General features: G+C 37.4%; 1 protein-coding gene across 1 annotated transcript; it reads right to left on the bottom strand.

The window, feature by feature from the left end:
- Positions 1–2,381: 2,381 nt before the first annotated feature.
- Positions 2,382–11,542, bottom strand: zc3h15 (zinc finger CCCH-type containing 15). The gene is made up of 11 exons (XM_023294429.3): positions 11,338–11,542; positions 8,650–8,751; positions 8,426–8,537; positions 8,167–8,319; positions 6,831–6,922; positions 6,400–6,582; positions 5,668–5,748; positions 5,492–5,557; positions 5,301–5,411; positions 3,296–3,428; positions 2,382–3,056 (listed from the first exon to the last, which is right to left on the bottom strand). The coding sequence occupies exons 1-11, from the start codon at positions 11,410–11,412 to the stop codon at positions 2,860–2,862; spliced, it is 1,305 nt and encodes a 434-aa protein (XP_023150197.1). The 5' UTR covers positions 11,413–11,542; the 3' UTR covers positions 2,382–2,859.
- Between the last annotated feature and the right edge of the window lie 1,610 nt (positions 11,543–13,152).

Here is a 13,152-nt window from a genome sequence, read left to right as displayed (position 1 = left end):
TGCTTCTGCTAAACTCTAAAATACTGAACCACAAACAAAACTCACCAAATGTTTTGCTGTTGGCTGTAAGAGTGAACACAAGTCTTCATGCACTAATAGTTAATCAAAATGACTTGATAATTGTCCAAAAGGACTCAAAATTTGTCCAAAAATAATTGCAACTTGTCTAAAATGACTCAAAATTTGTCCAAATTGACAAAAATTACAAAAAACGTGTCCACATTGAGTTTGAAATTAGCCTAAAATGACTTGAAAACTGGCTTCAATGCACTGAAACGTGCAGAAGATAAAAATGAGTCTGCAGTTATTCAAAATGTGTCCAAATTGACTTGAAAACTCTAAAATGTCTGAACTACAAACAAAACTCACCGAATGTTCTGCTGTTGGCTGTAAGAGTGAACACAACATTTTGTGAGCATTCAAAGATTTCCAAAATTATCATAAAAATGATCCTAAATGACTTAAAACTAATCAATGTGTTCAAAATAACTCACAATTTGTAGATAATGGCTTAAAAGTTGTCTACAATAATCACAATATGTTGAAAATAACCTATAAGAAAATATTCAAAATGTGTTTAAAATGACTCAAAATTTGTCCAAAATATTCAGTGTCCAAGATTCCTAAAGATATCCTCAAAGTGACAAAAATTACTGGAAAAATTATCCAAAACTACCCAAAGTATGTTCAAAATTACTCAAAACTTGTCTAAAAACCATGAAAACATGTTGAAAATACCTCAGAATTTGTCTAAAATTACTCAAAAATTGATTTAAAAATATCTCCTCAAACAAAGTTCAGCCGGTTGTTCTGCTGTTGAATGTAAGAGTGAACACACATGTCTTCGTGCACTCAAACTTATTGAAAATGACCTGAAAAATTGCCCAAAGTTAACGAAAATGTGCTCAAAGTGACTCAAAATTACTCTAAAATGACAAACTGATGCAAATTGTCCAAAATGAGTTGGAAATTACTCCAAAATGAGTCTAAAATGATTCAAAATGTGTCCAAAGATTGTCCAGATTGATCTGAAAACTCTATAATGTCTGAAAAACAAACAAAACTCCCCAAATGTTCTGCTGTTGGAGTGAACAGAAGAGTCTTCATGCACTGCCAGCATCTGAGGAACTGAACACCCAGTGGATTATTATTGATGCTAATGTCCCCACAACAATAGGAGAATCCTCAGTGTTAGCATGTTGTGCAGCTAATGTGGCTAACATGATCTGTGATGATCAGAGCTCTGTATAAACTGGAACACTGAGGGACATTCAGACATGGTGGAAACTTTCATTTAAACCAGTAAACCAGGACTGGGTGGGTTACTGTGTTTTCATGTTAGCATCTGTTAGCTTCTCTCCTGCTCTCTGTGCTCATTAAACTGCATTTTAATGCAGCTGAACTACAATAAAGCTGCTCTCATTTACACGTTTCTGTTTCTGTTGTCAGACGGCAGAACGAGGATGAAACAGAGACTGAAACTCATCTAGACGACACGTTAACCAGCAGTCGCTTCGTTTACAAGCTGCTGCTAAATTAGCTAAAATACTGATTTTATAACGATGTCTGACAAACTCAACAAACACAGGAGATAAAAACAACTGAGCTGAGAATTCACAGATATTTAATGTAAAATGATCCTCAGAGAGGAAGAAGACAGAAAGTCCAGGTTTAACTGTTTTTAACAAACAGGGAAAGTTTTCTTCTGAAGGGGGCGGAGCCAGCAGCAGCTCAGCTACATTTAAAGCTACAGACACTGAAACAGCTAATTTAGAATTGAACCAGGAGTTAAAAACAACTGAGCTGAAAATTCAGAGATGTTTAATGTAAAATGATCCTCAGAGAGAAAGAAGATACGTCTTGGTTTAACACTGTTTTAACATAAACAGTTTTCTTGCTGAAGGGGGCGGGGCCAACAGCAGATCATTGTTTTCCATGGTGAAACGGCCAATTTGGAACAGAACCACAAATTAATGCAGTCATGGAGGAATGAACACGTCTTTGAGGTGCTTTGAGCTGAAATATTGAAAAGGGGCAAAATATGGGACCTTTAAAATCCATTTATGATTAAGTTTTCCTGTTGTCGGTTTTTCTCGTCTCATTTCATCCATGTATTCAAGTTAAACCAGAATAATGACATTTTGTTTGCTATATTAATGGAGAAATGAACTGAGATAACGTGGTTTTGAATATTAACGTCAGCAAAATTAATCTTGGATTTTAATGATAATTTTTTGGACACACAAATATAATTAACTAGTAAATTTCAAGCCTAGAGTTGCATATTTGTTCAAAAAATAAACAAAATCAGGGCTGAGGAGTTCCTGTAAAGCAGTAAGAAGCTGGATTTGTGTCTTTATCCAACCAAGAAGAGACAGGAAGCGGATGTACATGGTTTTATTCTGTTAGGAGGCAACATTTTATTTACAACACCGGCCTTGGATGGGCAGATCTGAGTTCAGCTCCAGGAAAACAATCCAGCAGATCATCTTCAAACTTTAAATTTGGCGTGAGAGCAGAATCGTCTCTCTTTATTTCCGATCCTGTCCCTGTCTCGCTGTGATTTTTAACACGAGTCTAATTTATCAGAGGAAGTTGAAGCCAGCAGGTTTGTTAAGCAACAGAAAAGTGCAACAACAACAGCAGCCAAACTCTCTGGATGGAAACATTCATTTTAAATCGGCCTTGTGGAGGAAATTTCAAGTACAAAACGATGAGGGGCGACACAGAACAGAGACAGGAAGTGATGTAATCAGGCTTTATTACTGGAGTCTCTTAAAATCATTCAGACGTCTGGTCTTTGTAGTTTTTAGCTCCATGCATCGTCCCTTTGTCCGTTAGTCCGTCCCAACCTCCTCCTCAGTCCTCCAGCGTCAGTGTGTTCAGCTCCTCGTCCAGCTCCTCCAGATCTTCTCCCGTGAACAGGTTCTCATCCACTGGTACTTCCTCCTCTTCCTCCTCCTCCTCCTCCTCCCCTCCGCCGTCCTCACCGCCGCCCTCAGCTCCCGGAAGTCCGTTAGCCTCGGCGCCGCCACAAGCTCCGTTCAGCTGCTCGTCTGCAGCAGAAGAACCAGGACATTAATCAGAGAAGATGTTTTATGCATCAAAGACACTCACAAAAATTGCAAAGAGTAAACTGTTACTTGTTGTCGGTTTGCATCAGCTTCATGATTTTATAGCAGCAATATTTCAACTAATTCACCAGATCTGTGTTTCTACAGAAAATATCGTTGAATTTGAACCAGGATCTAAATAAACTCTCCGAGGTTTAAATCTAATCGTTGCTTCGTCTCACCGTTGTCTGCTTCTGTCGTATCCGTCGTCCTGGAGGAGAACCGGTCCATCGATGCTACGGTGATTCCTGTGTTGTCCACCTCCTGTGGAACGAAGCGGGATAAGTCTATGTCCTGGACCGCCGTCGTATCGATCTGGAAAAAGAAGTGAAAAGTTTGGATGAAAAATCTGTTTTGAGAGCTCTGATGAACAAAAAAATCTTTATATATATATATTTATATATCTTTATATATATATATATATATATATATATATATATATATATATATATATATATATATATATATATATATATATATATATATATATATATATATTATTTTTTTTTATGTTTATTTTTTAAATCACTTAACACAAGGGACTGCTTAATTTTTTAAATTTTATTTTAGAAAAGAAATAATGAACAATAAAAAGTTAAAAGTTCATTTATGAGCTTTGATAAAAGTGAAAAAAAAACCCTGAATATTTAGGTCATTGTAAATTAATGTGAACATAAGGGACTGATTTTTTTTAGTTTTAGAAAAGTAATGATAAACGATAAAAAGTTTAGTTAATTCTGTCATGAGAGCTCTGATAAAAGTAACAGTATTTTAGATGTTTTAAATCAATGTAAACAAAAGGGACTGATTAGTTTTTGTAAATTTTATTTTAGAAAAGAAATAATGAACAATAAGTTGAGTTAAAGTTAAAAAATGAAACTAGTAACACTAGATGTTTTAAAACAATACGAACACAAGAGACTGATTTTTTTTCCATTTTAGAAAAGAAATGAACGATAAAGTTTAGTTAAAAATTCTGTTCTGAAAGCTCATAAAAGTAAAAATAAAATTTAAAAAATATTTAGATAAATAATAAAAGGGACCGATTCATTTTTTAAAAAATTTGTTAAAACAAATAATGAACGATAACATGTTTAGTTAAAAATGTTGTTTTGAGAGCTCTGATAGAAGGAAAAAAGAATATTTTAGAAGTTTTACATCAGTTACAACAAAAAATGCTTTTTTTGTCTTTTTGCATTCAACTTGAAATGTTTAGCACGTAAAAATAAATAAAACTTTTCATGGTGATTTAATGGGATATTCTTCTAGCGTGTCTGACAGTTTTATTCTCTCAGCTTCCTGGTTTTGGGAGCAAGTAAAGAACAAAAATAGAAAACAGAATTTGAAGTGGAGAAGCTTTAGTGTTTCATCCGACCGTTTTTTTTTTTTTTTAACTTTTTATTTATAACATTTTTTTCAAAGGAACAACGAACAGGGGAATCGTATTCCCAACATCAACAATGATACTAGCAAAAAAAAAAAAACAAATTAAAAAAAAATAAAAAATAAAATAAATAAATAAATAAATAAATAAATAAATAAAACATAAAAAATAGTAATAATAATATATATGTACATACATACATACACTTAAAAATAGACATAAATAAAAGAAATGATAATAAGGTAAATTAGAGAAAGACAGAGATGAGGGTCTTGGGATGAATTACAAGTCTGTGCATCACAATAACAGTGTATCACAATGACAATAGTGGTTATCTATTTCAGCAGCTAAATACACACACCATTTTCTCCATCGTTTTTCTCCCTGGTCTTTTTGGAGTCTTATGGAGTATCATCCGACTGTTTTAAGATGACACTGATGAACTATAAAAACCTATAAACTGATGAAACTAGCTTTAGAAACTGTTTTCCTCCTCAGAGACGCTCTGCAGGATCTTTTATGAACGCTGATGTTGAACTGATCGATCAGCTGGAGGTATTTTCCTACATATTGATCTCTTATCTGATCAGGTGTTCAGTATAAACTCCTGAAGATGAAGCTAAACCTGCAGAAATAACTCTCCGATCTTCCACCGTTACAACACGCTGCTCTTATTTATATTTCCTCCCCACGATGCAAACTATATCAGGCCAAACAGAGCGTTATTGTTCTGGGACATCTCACTTCTGGACTCAATATGAGGACAAACTGGAGGTTTTTCATCTCAAGTGTTTCATAATTACCTGCTCCTCGTCGCTCTCGTCTTCCTCTTCGGCGTATCGAGTGTCGTCGGCCTCGGCGTCGTCGTCGTCCACCAGCTCCGGGCGGAACTCAAACACCTCGCGGCCGCTCACCTGCAGGAACGCGTTAGGTTTAATTAGATCACTCTGAGCTAACGAGGTGACTGAAGAAAAGACAGAAGAGCTGGACTCACCACTAGCGACTTTCCAGCCTTGAAGTCGGCCTTCTTCTTCTCCATCTCCTCCCTGGCTTTGTCCACCTGTTGACCAGCAGCAGCAGATTAAATTTAAAACCACAGCCAGAACATTAGGAAGTGTTTAGTCTGAAAATCTAAAACGTTCAATGGATGGTAGAGAAGCAAGTTCCAACCTTTTCCTGCCGTTTCCTCTTCTTCCAGGCCAGGAAAGTCTCCAGAGTGATCCGAGTCACGTTTGGACCCAAAGCTGATCTCTGGAGACGGAAACAGACGTTAGAATGTGACGAGAAAAGACGGAAAACAGAAAAAAATCTGTGTTTTAGGTGATGCGTTACGATTAATATTTATTTCTATTCATATATGTTTTTACTGACTAGTATTCTGATCACAGGTTTAAATATTAAAATCAATCTACTGTAATTTATTGTGTATTTTTAACAGCGTTTACTGTACTGTTTTTACTTTGAAGTTTTATGTGTCCAAAATGCATCCACAGTTGCTCAAAGATTGTCCAAAAGAACAAAAACTACTTTAAATTTGTCCAAATTGTCTTGTAACTTGGACTAAATGATTCCAAAATGGTCAAAAATGACAATTAGAGTCAAATTAGGTAAATCTGGCTCCTTCTTTGACTCTGTTCAAAGTTATTCTTGATCTCTCTGCAGTAACTGATGGAGACTAGAAGCTTCTCTGAGCTCAGACGACTAGCAGCTTCTACTGTAGCTGCATGGGAGACGTTCAGGGAAACTCTGGAAATTGTAGCATCTATCGAGGAGTTTTACATACAATTAATTTGTATTCATCTTCCAGGAGATGCTCTGAATTTAGCTGAACTTTACTCTGATTAGCAGGAATTTAGCACAACATGGAGCTAAAAAATCGGCTTCACATTGCCATCGTTTTACCTCGTTCTCTATCAGCTCCTCCAGCGAGATCTCCTCCTCCTTCTCCTCCTTCTTCTTGTCTTTTTTCAGGACAAAGCCAGGTGGCAGAGCGTGTCGGTACATGCAGGTGTCGCCCCCCGCTGGACAAACCCAGAACCAGCCGTACTTGTTGTTTTCTATGGCCTCCAGGAAGTACTTGCACACCTTAACACAAATAATACAGCAGAAAAGACAGAAAATCAGATGAAATCCTGGATTTTTAGTGGATTTAATCAACTGAACTGTGAGATAGATGTATTTTAAAGATGCCTCCACACTTCCAGAACTCTTCATTTTTTCATCAACATAGTAATTATTTAGTGAGTTCAATTCTTTCAGTTTCACAGATGGCTCAATAAAAACACTGTTTTCATGCATACATCCACTTATTAATCATCCTAAAACACACTTACAATTTGTGTTTTGGCCTTCTTCTTCTCAGCCTCCCCGTGTTTCTTGTTGACCACTTCTTCCAGCTTCTTCTCGTCCCAGTTCTCCATGGTGTCTGAACAGAACCCAGAGATGTTAGGAGGAAGGAAACAAAGAGCAAAACCCAGAAAAAGACTAAATGTTCCTTCCAACGCACCAATATATAAACATATACCAATATTTTTGTGTCTTGTAATGCCAATATGGGTGTAATTTCTTCTATAAATCATGAAAAAAATTATTTAAAACAATACCTGGACTCAACATGTACAAAGTAATTCCAAGTCCAAAAATGCCAGCGAGACATACTATAGATATGTTACTATTTACATTTTAATTAGTTACAATAATTAGAAAATAATTATATTTATATTATATATATATTTATTATATGGTCTACTTCTTTATTTATATGAGCCTTTATTCTACAGTATTAACCATTTCCTGGCCAAAAAAAATAGTTGCCACCCGGATTTAACTAAACAAATATGTAAGAACCTTCCATTGGATAATTCCTGCAGTGATGAATACGTTTCAGCTGCAACAACTTCTTTAACTCTAGCTGATGCAGTGAGGAGCTTCTCATTCCTTCCACAACCATGTTGGAAGACAAATCCTGTGGTCATGGAAAGGATGTTAATCCATCTCAGAAGAGTCAAATTATTGGCCTGCATCAAGCAAACAACTAAGGAGATGAAAAAACTAAAATCAGGTTAAGAACCATCCAACGCATCATTAGAACCTGAAGGATAGCGGAGAACCTTCATCTTCCAGGAACAAACTCTTAGATGATCGTAGGAAATCAACAGTAGAACTCACGGCTGTTTAATAGTGAGAATAAGAACATTCCCACATGAAGGGAACTCAAAGGATCAGGGCTAAACAGCTGGAGCTCTAAGAAAACCACTGATCAGTGAGGATGATCAGAAAAAATGCTTCAGTTTGCTGTAGAGCATAAAGATTGGACTCTGGATCAATGGAAGAAGGTCATGTGGTCTGATGAGTCCAGAGTTACCCTGTTCCAGAGTGATGGGGGCATCAGGGTAAGAAGAGAGGCAGATGAAGTGATGCACTCATCATGTCTAGTGTCTACCAGCCTGTGGGGGTTAGAGTTATGATCTGGGGTTGGTCAGGTTCAGCAACGTTATGTTCCCAAAGAATGAGGTCAGCTGACTACCTGAATATACTGAATGACCAGGTCTTTCCATCAGTGGAGATTTTCTTGTTCTCAGAGCTAAAGGCGGTCCAATGAAATATTAGTGTGCGACTTTTTTTGGACAGGTAGTGTATTATAAACAGGTTATCTGTGCTGTAACTAACCTTTCTCCAGTTCTTCGTCTCTTTCGTCCACGTACACGCTTCTCTTCTCACACTTCCTCTCCATTGACAAGTCATGGCTGAACTTACACTTGTCTCCTTTAGTGCACTGGCCTTGTTTAAAGAACGCACACAGCACCGACTTTGGATCAACACCTGCAGGAAACGAGAACAATTAACCACCTGTTCTTGTATCCGGGTCAAATTTAATCAAAATGCTAAACTACAAAACTGAAAAACCAGCTCCTGTTCCTCTCGTTACCTTTGCTGACTTTCTGGGCAGCGACTACCGGTTTAAAAAGCTCGTTGAGTTCATCCAGCTCCTTCTTCTTGTCAGACTTCTTACTGGTCTTCTCTGCCTCGGCCTGAGCAACCTGAACAAACACACAGATGTTTTTAAAAGATAAACCAAATCCAATCAGGTTCAGCTTCCACATACTGAGTGATTTGTGGACAGTTTAGAGACTTGAAAGAAGGTAGACTCACCTGTCTGGCGCTTTGTTGTCCATATTTGACTTGCTGAGTAACGTTCTTGATGAACTTCTGCTGTTTGGCTCCTTTCTTGTTCTTCAAGCCAAACGTCTTGTCCTAGAAGACGGAAAGATGCCAATGAACAGTCACCTTCATCATTAACTTGAAGCAGATCCTGCACTTACTTTCACTGACATAAATACAGCAGATAAGAGGAAATCCACCTGAGGAAGAACAGAACGTGGAGGTTTCTACATAAACTCTGCAACTTTCGTAACAATCCTGCTCTGACAGTAGAGAAATCTTTGGCTGTGAATCCAAAATGATGCTTCTTTATTATGTCAAAACTGTGATGGCATCAAAGTCCCAAACCAGCCATGAAATAATGCCAGAAATAAGGAAGTCTTTGCTCCCAATCTGTCTTTAAATACTGACGATCTGCAGAGTTTTGGAGCCTTAAATTCAGGATCAGGCAGCTGTTTTTCAGTCACATAACACCAAGGATGCTTAAATGTCTGTTTGTTGAGTATCTAAATAGCCCATTAAATAAAATAACTCCCCACCCACTCCCCTCATACATCCAGAATACCTGGTACGTGACTATGTAGAAAATAGATCACAATAAAACCCCGCTAACTGACCTAAAATTGTACAGAGATCTCTTTTTGGTGTTTTAATGGATTTATATTATTTCAAAGTACATATTTTTGTCATCTATAAAATTTGGAATGAAAAACTATTTCTGTTATCAAGACCAGTAACATGGATTATGTTCCAGGTCAATTTGACCCCAGGAAAAACAAACACAATTTAAAAAAGTTTGGAGCCCGAAAGCATTTTAAAGATTAGAAAATTGCATGTTATATTGACTTCAATATCATCCAAAACAACCAAAACTAAACTGTGGAAAATGTTGATATTTCTTATATGTTTTATAGCTAAAAGCCTAAAAGACCTCTGATGTGTACAACATGTGTACAGGACTATGAAAACATACCATCATATTAATTTTTTACCCTGTTGTTTCCATTAAATTAGGAAAATTCATAAAATATGAAGCAAAAAAAAAAGATTCAATGATTTATTTAGAGACGTTAAACACAGATAATTCAATACAATAACTTTATTAATCCCCGAAGGGAAATTCAATTGTCTGAGGTCTCATTTGTTTACTTTTGAATTAAATAGTCTAATTGCTGATCGAAGGAAAGATTTTCTGAATCTTTCTGTCCTGCAGCGCTGGGATAGCAGCCGTCCACCACCGATGTTTGGTTATTCACTGAGGCAGATATGAAGTGGATGATCCACGTTTGTCAGAATGGCCTAATAAGGTTCAACAGAACTAATAGTTCAGTGTGTTGCTCATCTATGTGTCTAATAATGGTAGGACTTTCGTTTTTAGAGATTAAACTGGACTATAAGACCATTTTACTACTGGTTTTAATGTCTTAGTGGGATTTGTAGTGGTCGGACTGAGTCTATACTTTCAACTACAGCTGGACTTGCTCATTATTACAACTTATTAGTGCTTCAACACTTATTTTAATTTTTGATGAATTTGTCGATTATTTTCTCAATTGATTACATATGTTCTATAAAATGTCAGGAAATTATAATAAATGTCAATCAGTGTTTCCCAAATGTTCTATTCTGTCCACAACCCAAAGATACTCAGCTTATTGCCACCGAAAGCAAAGAAACCAGACAATATTTTAATTAAAGATGCTACAATTGCATAATGTTGATGTTTATTCTTTGCAGAAAATGACTCATGATCATAAATCATTTATGTAAATCGGTGCAGATTGATTTAACAGTTTACAACTGACTAATTAATCACAGCAGCTCTATTATTCCATGTTGTAAAATCATGTGATGAACATTTTTACAACTCTGTTATGGAGGACAGAGTTCTGTCTTCTTTACCATGGAGGTAACTTCCAGTACAATCTGTCCTCTTACAGGCCGGTGCTGTACAAGTCAGTTTCCATTAACCGTAACCTGCTAGTTATCTCTTCTAGGACTAACCAGAACCACCTCTTAACCCAGAAACCTCTGAGGGAAACGTCACCAGCTGGACGGTCACGTTGACGGAAGGATGCTGTTAATATTTTATGGCTAGCAGATTAAACAGCTGCTTACAGGAAGCGACACTGATCTTAAACGTACTCTGGCATTCTGAATTACACAAAATAAGTTTAATAAACGCACTAACTTTCCTCCTGTTCGGCTGCTTATCACTTAAAGAGGCTCAGATGTGTTTATCGACGGTCCTAATCGGCCGGTCAGAAACAGGCCTCCGCACCACCTTCATGTGTTAATGGGTAAAAAACGACCAAGTTAATAATCTAAAACAGTATATTATGTTGTGTTAAGATTTCTAATATTAGTTTCTGACTTTAGGGACGTTTTAAAGTTAACTAGGATGAGCATGAAGACCAGATGTGGTGGCGCGGCCATGCTAGCATCCCTGCTAGCAGCTTGGCCGCTTCATTTATCAGGATTAGCTTGCTGACAGCTGGTTAGCTCGCTTAAAACTGAATTATAGCAAATAAAAAATAAATTAATTAATCACATGGAGCTTTGAACAGTTACTGACGGCTTTCCACGGGCCGGTATAACTTTGTCGTTAGCCTCAGTTAGCGGTTCATTAGCTGGTCGGCTAACGCTAAACGCCGACATGCTAACTCGTGTGACTTTTACCTCGATAATCTTCTCCTTTTTCTTCTCTTGAGTTTTTTTATTTCCCGTAGCCGGAGCGGGTTTCTTCGGAGGCATGTTGGCTCAGCTGTAGCTGTGTACAGAACCCGTGCAGCGGTGTAATGTGTGTTTTAACGTGGACTTTCGGCTGGGAAGTCTGCCCAGTTGTTGCTAACAAGGCACAGCAACGGCGCCTTCTAGGCCACATGTGAGTTGTTGATGTTCTGTGGCGTCATCACGCACGCCGAGAGGCATGACGGGTACTGTAGTCTACATAGGGAAGAAGTTAGCCCGCTAACTGAAACTTGTAGCAGTCGGAGGAGTAGGCTTATAGTAGTAACACTAGTAGGAAAAGTACACTAGTAGTAAAAGCAACACCAGGTGTAGGTCTGGTTGCTCGTAGTCATGGATGTAGTAGTTAGAGCACCAGTAGCTAGTAGTAGTAGAAGGGGCAGGCTAACAGTTGTAGTAGAACTAGTAGAAGTAGTAGCACTAGGAGTGGTAGGCTAGCAGTTGTAGCGCTAATAGGTAGTTAAAGTAGAGGGGGTGCGCTAGTAGTGGTAGCACTAGTAGCTAGCGTAGTAGTAGTACTAGGAGGACAAGTAGGCTATAACACGTCCACAGAAGCAAAAACGTCTGCAAATGTACAGACGTGAGTGGGAAGACTCGAACCCGTGGTAGTGGGTACGAGACAAACTGTTCTCTGTTGCTCATGGACTGGCTGAAGTAAGGCAGCATCAGGAGACCAACATGTAAGAAACATGAGAACAGAGAGAACCCAACCAGCAGGTCACACCTTATCATCTAATCATCTCCTGAAGCTGATATTGTAAGGGACATCAGTATCTGGTGGAAGATACTTATAATCATGCTGATGACTCTACTGTAGACTCTACAGTATTTTAGTGACTCAATAAATGCCTAAGTTGTTTGTTAATTTTTAATGCTTTATAGTTTTTAATAAACATTTATTGAATAGCCTATATATAATCAATAAATGGCCTTTACCTATCTGTAGAAAAACTCACTCAGAATTCTGATATGTTAACAGCACTAAATAAATCAATAAATACATGCATACACACAGAAATAAGTTAATACAGTAAAGATAAGATTTAGATTTAGATGAAAGAAAAATATCTGTAGAATTTCTTTGTCCAGTTCTCTGCATTCAGTTGTTTATGTTTTTGCAGAATCCAGTATTGCACACTGGTTGGTCATTACATTTTATTAGTCTGGTTTCACTGTTTAAAATGATGCCACTTCTTTTCATGCAGAACCTGTGATCATAAAACAATACAAAACTCTTAGTTTCATGTTAATAAAGCACTTAAAGCATTAAGTATGGCTAAGTGCTTTTTTCAAAAATATATGACCCTCTGGGTGGTAGTGGCCCCGAGTTCAGTAAAGTTGGAAAGATATTCACAGATTCAGACATCTGGCATCAATAACTCATTAGATGTAGGTTGTCAAAACATAAACGATGCCTCTTTCCCGTCATTGTAAGGTAGACAATGTGCTACAAGCCCAGTTTTATCAAAAGTGGCTGTCTTTCAAGCTGCAGGAATAACATTGGTGTCTATGTGCAGCCGGCTGTGCAACCCAGTGAACAGGTACGGCCTGCAAATTGCAAAACTGCTGCAACAGCGAAGAGAGACACTAATATTCAATAACTTAACTCTTATGTACTGTAGTGTCACCAAAATCACCACAGCCATCAACTGGTTCCTATTGACACCAATGTTATTCCTGCAGCTTGGTAGACAGCTACTGTTAATAAAACTGGGCTTGTAGCACATTGTCTAATTTCACCGAGGA

The sequence above is a fragment of the Amphiprion ocellaris genome, chromosome 16, assembly GCF_022539595.1.
Source record: "Amphiprion ocellaris isolate individual 3 ecotype Okinawa chromosome 16, ASM2253959v1, whole genome shotgun sequence".
NCBI lineage: Eukaryota > Metazoa > Chordata > Actinopteri > Pomacentridae > Amphiprion > Amphiprion ocellaris.
This window is presented reverse-complemented; position numbering and strand designations above follow the sequence as displayed.